General features: G+C 43.9%; 1 protein-coding gene and 1 non-coding gene across 4 annotated transcripts; one reads left to right on the top strand and one right to left on the bottom strand.

The window, feature by feature from the left end:
• Nucleotides 1-3,264: 3,264 nt before the first annotated feature.
• LOC148120191 (small nucleolar RNA SNORD55/SNORD39) lies at nucleotides 3,265-3,343 on the top strand. Its single transcript, XR_015734652.1, has one exon. It is a non-coding gene; the product is annotated as a small nucleolar RNA SNORD55/SNORD39 (small nucleolar RNA).
• A 330-nt stretch (nucleotides 3,344-3,673) lies between these two features.
• LOC148120190 (granzyme E-like) lies at nucleotides 3,674-6,736 on the bottom strand. Of its 3 annotated transcripts, XM_087912076.1 has the most exons (6): nucleotides 6,572-6,736; nucleotides 5,373-5,523; nucleotides 4,787-4,922; nucleotides 4,517-4,582; nucleotides 4,322-4,414; nucleotides 3,674-3,933 (listed from the first exon to the last, which is right to left on the bottom strand). In XM_087912076.1, the coding sequence occupies exons 1-6, from the start codon at nucleotides 6,624-6,626 to the stop codon at nucleotides 3,790-3,792; spliced, it is 645 nt and encodes a 214-aa protein (XP_087768202.1). In that variant the 5' UTR covers nucleotides 6,627-6,736; the 3' UTR covers nucleotides 3,674-3,789. The 3 variants fall into 3 exon arrangements, with proteins under 3 accessions (XP_087768202.1, XP_087768203.1, XP_087768201.1); XM_087912077.1 differs by lacking the exon at nucleotides 4,322-4,414; XM_087912075.1 differs by having other exon boundaries at nucleotides 4,322-4,582; nucleotides 6,572-6,735.
• Between the last annotated feature and the right edge of the window lie 690 nt (nucleotides 6,737-7,426).

The following is a 7,426-nucleotide window of genomic DNA, read 5'->3' as shown; positions in this document are numbered from 1 at the left end:
CATCAGTGTGGTGGTTCCTCAGGAAGGTGGGAATTGATCTACCATCAAGATCCAGCTGTATCATTCTTGAGCATATACTCAAAGAATGATCCACCCTACCACAGTGATACTGACTCGGCCATGTTTTTTGCTACTTTATTCATGGTGTCCAGAAACTGGAAACAGCCTTGATATCCTTCAACAGAAGAAAGAATAAAGAAAATTGGTACATTTTCATAAGGAAGTATTATTGAGATGTTAAAAAATGAAATTCTCAGGTAAATAGGTGGAACTAGAAAAAAAATCATCCTGAGTGAGGTAACCTAGACACAGAAAGATACACATGGTATGTGTTAACTTACATGTGTATATTAGCTCTTATGTCAATGATAGCCAAGTTACGATTACAGAAACACAGAGGTTAGGTATAGAGTAAGGGACGGGATGGGACACAGGTAGATATTGTTAGAAAGAGGAAATAGAATAGTTAGTTATGAATGAATGAGGGGGCTGGAAAAATAGTATCAAGTGGGGAGAGAGAGTAGGACCAGGGAGTAAATATGGGGAGTGACAGTTAAAATTAAGGACCATTTGAGGGTCCACATTTAGTGTGGAAACCTAATACAATAGAAGATTCCTAAAATATATACATATATGAAATTGATCTAAATGAAATCACCAAGTAGTGTTAATTCTACCATGCAAGAATAAGTCCACTACCATAATTTTGAGTTAAATTTGAAGCAAACTTGATTTTTATTGGGGTGTACCCAAAAACTGGCTAGTAAGTGTCTCCTAAATCAGGTTAAAGAGAACAGTCCTTTTCTTGGGACCTTTTTAAGAAGTAAAATCACGAGTAGTTGCAAAGAAGGATTCCAGAAGAGATACAAAAGAGCAATTAAGAAGTACAAAAAACTCTCAAAATTCTCAAAAAAATCAAAAGACACAATGTGGTCACCTTTTGATTATGGAAGATCAGGGAGGGTTAGGGTGTTCTCAAAAACAAGTCAAAGTTATGGATTGGGACAGGTCAGGCCCCAGGAAACAGCCTTAAAAACAGTAACTCAGCTCTTACAGTAAATGGAAACATTTTAAACAATACAGCATAATGGCTCCTGCCTTCAAAATGGAGTCAGGCAGGTTCCACAAATGGGGAAACAGATCCCTAACTTGACATCTCTTGTCACAAAGTGAAGCTTTCAGTACCAGGGCTGGGTTGTATCTTACTGAGCTGTTGGCTAAAGAGTCCCATGGGAATCCCCAAGCAACCCAGGCTGTTGCCCAGACTATAGATTGCTCTCCACAAGCTGACAGCAAGGTCCCTACTCAACTCACTGAATATGAAGAAGGCAAGCTGGTGTAGACATAGAGCCTTCACCCCTAAATTCTAGAATCTTTAGTACAGTAAGGTACTCTGCATGCTACCAAACATAAACACCAACCCAACCACAAACCCTTTATCTACAATGCTCTTTGTCCTGTCTCTATGGTGGCACAAAGCTTGTCGGAATAACCAACAAATAATCTGATTTGACTTAAGGCCCACTCCCCGAGTTGGGAACCACACCTGACACTACTTGGATGGCCTAGAACCTGAGAATAGATAGCTCAGGGACCTAGGGTAAAACCAAATACTACTGATCTAAACAAACAAAAAACACAAAAGTAAAATGTAGCAATAAAATGACTCCTAATGACATTCTGTTGTGCTCACAAATCAATGCCTTGCTCAATCATCGTCACGTCCTCCTGCAGCAGATTCCTGAGTGTTCCAATGAGTGGGTCCCTGATTTTTGTACCTTTCCTTGGACTCTTTACTTTCCATTTGTATTGTTCAATTCTGATGCATTAGTTTTTATTTATGTTATATTATAATCCCTTAGATGTCTTTTTATGTTATAACAAGAGATAGAAAGGGAATGGATCTATATAGGTGTGAAAGGGGGAGAAGGAGTAGAAAGAAGTGAAACTATAATCAAGTTATATTATGGGAAGGAAAAAAATCTATTATCAATAGAAGGAAGAGAGAAAGAGAAACACAGAGAAAAAGAGAGAGAGGGAGGGAGGGAGAGAGAAAAGCTAAAGTTCATCTCCTGTGTAAGCTAACACACTAAGCTAATATAGCAGGAAAGTTCCAAAAGTCATTAGAAAACTTCCAAAAATACATTTATTTATGTTATAATGAGAAATAAGATTTAAATATTAATTTGGACTGAAGACAAGAATCAGAAGTCAATATTTGCAGAAGAAAAGTGTGACAATGTCAAACACATGCATACAGTTTGCAAATAGTGCAGTAACTGGCCTTAAACCTTAGAATAGTGTGCTGTCTTCACTATTAATCATAGGATAACTGCTGTATGAAGAAGAAGAAGAAGGAGGAGGAGGAGAAGGAGGAGGAGGGGGACGAGGAGGAGGACAAGAAGGAAGAGGAGGAGGAGTAACAACAGCAGCAGCTTCTTTCATAGACACCATGTTTGTGTTTCTTTGTTCCATAAGTTTCTAGACAGAGACTAGTCTAGGCTGGAAACTAGTTCATCTCCACACAGGAGAAAGACGCTCCCAGCAGCTTCCTCACAATACCCTTTTACCATTGTCCACATCTCAAGGGTCGAAATTTCATTTCCAGGGCTTAGTGGAAGAAAGGAGAAAGAGCAGTTTTCATATGCTTCCTGTTATTATTCTTAATAATAAATACATTTATATTTTAATTATAAAAGTTTATTGATCATTGCTAATTCCTTTAATTTTTCCTACCATATTTTTCCCTTTTTTCATAGTTTCATATTCTTTCCCCTCTCTCAACTCTTCCTAGGTCTTCCCCATCTCCCTACCCACTAAACTTCTCTCTCTCTCTCTCTCTCTCTCTCTCTCTCTCTCTCTCTCTCTCTTTCGCTCTCTTTCTCTCTCAGCAAACAAATCCAAAGGAAAAGAAAACACAGAATCGAGGTCCCCCAGAGGTGGGAGGTCTTGGAACAGGAACTTCTCTCTCTCTCTCTCTCTCTCTCTCTCTCTCTCTCTTTTTCTCTCTCAGCAAACAAATTCAAAGGAAAAAAAAAAAAACAGAATCGAGGTGCCCCAGAGGTGGGAGGTCTTGGAACAGGAAATTTATCCAGTAGCATGACCCCTGACCTTCAGAATTCCCAGAGTCAAATCTCCCTTCACCCTATTGCTTTGTCGATTCACTAGCAAATGTTGGGGTTTAATGAAGGTGACCAAGAGATGTTAAGGATTTTCTGGGCCGCTGGAGATTCATTTCTGGAGAGATAAGGGTGAAAAGAAAGGACTGAGTGTACGACACCTCAGTGGAGCTGTAGACTCTTGTTTGTGTTGTGAGAAAGTCAGCCTTGGACAGCTGGGTAGTAAAATAGGTGTATGGTTGGATGTCATGGCACAAATCTTTAATCCCAGCCCTGGGGAAGCAGAGGCAGGTAGACCTCGGTGAGTTAAGGTCAGGCTTGTCTACAAAACAAACTCCAGGCCAGCCTGGAGTTCCTATGCCAAAAATTAAAAACAACCCCCTAACCACCACCATGTATGCCTGAGTGATAAATATGTGGGAATTATCTAGCCTGAAGTTCCAGTTAGGGGAGGGGCTGGGGAAGAAGGAGGAAGAAAAGCCCAGAACTGACTTTAGACTGCTACCTGGACCATTGAAGTGCACATGAGTAGTTCAAATAGTACAGGACTTCAGTTGTATTCACTGTGCAGATGAATTTATTATGAGTTTTCAGCCTTTGCTACCAACTCCATGTGGGTCTCGCCTGTGTCCGGACAAGCTAGTCAGACACAGCAGGTTTCAACCGCCTGTTAGAGGGGCTTCATGCTTCTTTTGATCCATGGCAGGAAGGATACAACCTTAGTGAAGATTCCTGAAGAGATGGTCTGGTTCTTTCCATAGGATAAAACTCCATAAGCTCTGTTGTTGCATACGAGGGGTCCCCCAGAGTCGCCCTGTTAGACAGGCAAAGGAAGAACTGAGCATCGTTCCCTTGACTCTGCTCTCCCAACCTCCTCCTGGGAAGGCTAGCTGTTAGGTCAGGGCCAGGACAGGTTTTTAAACTCCCTCTGTACCACAGCTCCAGGGTGGCCCCACTTTTCCTTCTAGTTCAATCCAAGGTTTCCCCCAAAGTCCTCAGGGACACTCAGGAACAATGTGTGCTGCTTTGGGATGGCGGATGTTTCCCCATCTTTCTCTCTTGCTAACCCACAGAGGGACTCAAACCTGCTTTTGGGATGTCCCTTCTATGAGCTGATGCTTGAGGGTTTGGCCATTATCATAAATAGCCCTCTCCCAGGTTCCTCTCTCCCTACATTTTGTCTGTCAGATGCTTGAACAAACCTTGAAAGGAGCCTGTACTTTTTTAGGGTCTCCAGCACAAATCTGCATGGTTTTGGAATAGCGGCGGAAGAGTTGTTTGCATTTCTGGTCATCCTGGATGATCAATACAGCCTCTTGTAGGAGGGTATTTCTTTTAGTGTCCTGAAGAGACTTTTTCCCCCAGCCAGTCAGGTAGCACACATTCCCAACCTTCACCTGGGTGTTGGCCCTGGGCAGCCCGAGAGGCCTCACGGCGTTAGTCCTCTTGGCCTTCCTTTCCAGCTGCGGGAAAGAAGCAGGAGAGAGCAGCTCAGCCAGGAACCTGCTGGCCTGGGACATTTTGAAAGAAAAGATAGCAGGGAGGGAGGGAACAAGATGAGAGCAAAATGGAAGGGGCAAGCCCTGCAGCAAGCAGAACACAGGCACCAGGAGTGGTGGTTGAGTAGGGTATGGGTAGAGGTGTGTGGGTGGGGTGGCAAGTCTAACCTTTAAGAGCATGATGTCACTGGAGATATCCTGAGGATTATAGGCTGGATGTGGGATGGCTTCTACAACAGGGATGATCTGCTGGGTCTCCTCCTGGATACTGATATCGTGGGCTCCTAGAGTGACTTTCATTGACCTGTAGAGAGCAGAGTGCAGATGGGAGATGTGGAGTGAGAGAGGACACAGTCCACGAGCTGTAAGAGGCTGGGTGGGCAGGGTGGGGCTCTAGCTGAGGGGACTGAGGAGACAGAAGGGCCTCAGGGTGTGAACTACTGCTCTTTGCTTTGAGAGGATAGTGGTTCCAGAAGTCTTCCTCTGGTTTCTAGAAAACATTATACATTTGACATTGACTCTTAAGGTGTACTTTCAACCTTGGCCACTGCTGTAGTCTGACCAGTGTAGCTGCTTTCAACTCAACTGTGCTGCTGCCTCTGGACTCTCACCCTTTGACCTCAAAGTTTCCTAATGACAGACTTCCATTGTCACAGCCCTGCCCTCTAGTGAGCTCTCAGAGGAGCAGCCACAAGTATAGGATGGAAGCTCCTGTTGGGGTCTGAGAAAGCATGGGCCAGCTCCTTCTCCTCACCTTCCCCTGCAGTGAGCAGCTGTCAGCACGAAGTCGTCTTGCACTAAGAAGCCTCCACAGCGATGCCATTTCCCATCATCATGGAAGGATTCAATAAATGCCATGTAGGGGTGGGAGTGGGGCTTGACCTCATGGCCCCCAATGATCTCCTCTGAAAGAAAGGCAAGAATATGAGGTGTCTGGGAGCAGTAGATGAGGTCGGAGGGAAGCTCTAGGGAGGGGAGATGGGGTGAGATCTACAGTTCCCCAAGACTTTTGTGGACAGAATTCCTAGCACAGAGATTGATCTTTGTTGAACCTGAAGCGTCAGTGCCCTGTTCTGAGAAGGGGTGGTAGGACTTGTCATCCAGCACATGGTTGACAAATACATGGAGGGGCAAACTTCTGTCTTCATGATCCTAGAGACCAAGGGGATCCTGAGTGGCTCGTGTTAGTATTTCTCAGTAAATGTGTCTCTGGACGCAACTCCTGTCTTGATTTCTGCCGATTTGTCACCTTTTATTCCAAACTCTTTAGAGAGGATTTTTTCTAAAGTTCTCCTGTTCTGGTGTCCATCATATCCTAGGTTCTCAGTAAATGAATTCACTGCATGGAAGAATGATTTTTACTTAGCTGGAAGGCTGGTGGCTCAGAGCTCAAGGGAATCAGAGCCTTGGGGATACTGTAGGATTCCTCTGGCATAAAGGGAATAGTTGGGGACCTGCAGAGAGAAGTGGAGGGGCCAACAAAGAAAAGACTGCAAGGCAGTACAGTGTACAGGAATCTTGTAAACCTGAACCTCTAGATTTAGCAGCCTGAGGGTGGAGATTAATAAATAATGCTAATATTCGTCAACTGGTTGCATACATCATTGTTGGCTGATCATTAAACCTGCCCTTGGTCTGGGTTCAGGTAAGGTCAATGATGTACTTTTTAGTAACCTTATATTCTCTGCTACTTCTCCTTTTGGAGATAATCCAATCTCAAGGTGACACGAAGAGCAGGGAGAAGTTAGTATCCACCATGTCCTCTGAGAACACCAACCTTCTTCAGACCTTGTCGAGGACCTAGTCAGTGACAGGCTTCCAGGTCTGGGTTGGTCTAGGACCTGAGGTTCAGAAAGCTCCTGGTTCAGTGCAGGAAATTCCTGACTAGAGCTGGGCAGAGACTCCACAGAGCTATTATGGGATGGCACCTCCAGAACAGGGGTGTTCACTCACCTGCACCAGCTCCAAGCAGCAGAAGAAAGGTCAGGAGAATCAGGACTGCTGCCATCTTCCCAGGAAGGCTCTCGGGTTGGAGGAGGGCAGAGTGGACACGGCCCTTGAAGGATGAAGGAGGTGAGCGCTCAGTGACCTCACAGGCCTTTTCAACCTGCACCTCTGCTCTGATTGGCTTTAGTAGCTAAGGCAGTTTCCTGGTTTGGGTAAAAATGACACTGTCACCACATTGACATCCTCTGAGCTAATCCTGGATAAAGACCAGGAAAAGAGGGTGTTAAGGTTGTGGTTGAGGAGGGCCTGAGACCCCAGGAAGTCCAGTGTGCCTGCACTGAGACAAAAGTGTGGCTTTTCTTACCGCTTGCATTTTTTTTTCATTCTGGTAAGATTTTTTTTTTTTTTAGTTTCTTTGGTTTTTTTCTTTCTTTTCTTTTTTTTTAAAAAAAATATTGGTTACACGCAAATTATCACAAAACTGCTATAGCACTACATATACACAGACAAAGTTATACAGTACTTATTGAAAGCTGATACTGCACCATATTTGGCGAGGCAGAGTTTCAGTACATCTTCTCATTAACCTCTGGGAGTTCTGATCATACCGAGGAACCATCTGTTGGAATAGTCCGATGAATTAATCTTCACGCACTCTGACTCTCCTAAACTGCTAGGGTGTCACAGAGAAATCCCTAAAGCAAGAGAAACCTAGTGACCAATGATCATGTCTACTGTCTTGTTTAATTAAGTATACTAACAAATCACAAAAGCATGTATTGGTTACCTGTTTACTTTGTATTGGCATTCATCTCTCAAGAGGTCAATAAGATTAGATCAGCACAGGCTTCCCTGCTGAGG

Source organism: Myodes glareolus, chromosome 12 (assembly GCF_982192425.1).
Source record: "Myodes glareolus chromosome 12, mMyoGla1.1, whole genome shotgun sequence".
Classification (NCBI taxonomy): Eukaryota; Metazoa; Chordata; class Mammalia; order Rodentia; family Cricetidae; genus Myodes; species Myodes glareolus.
This window is presented reverse-complemented; position numbering and strand designations above follow the sequence as displayed.

Excerpts from the sequence above, each read along its gene's own strand:
- LOC148120190 (XM_087912075.1), bottom strand. The coding sequence starts at position 6,626 with ATGGCAGCAGTCCTGATTCTCCTGACCTTTCTTCTGCTGCTTGGAGCT. Across the intron at positions 5,524-6,571 it reads GCTGCTTGGAGCTGGTGCAG|AGGAGATCATTGGGGGCCAT; the intron begins GTGAGTGAACAC and ends CCTTTCTTTCAG. Across the intron at positions 4,923-5,372 it reads GCTGCTCACTGCAGGGGAAG|GTCAATGAAAGTCACTCTAG; the intron begins GTGAGGAGAAGG and ends TGCTCTCTACAG.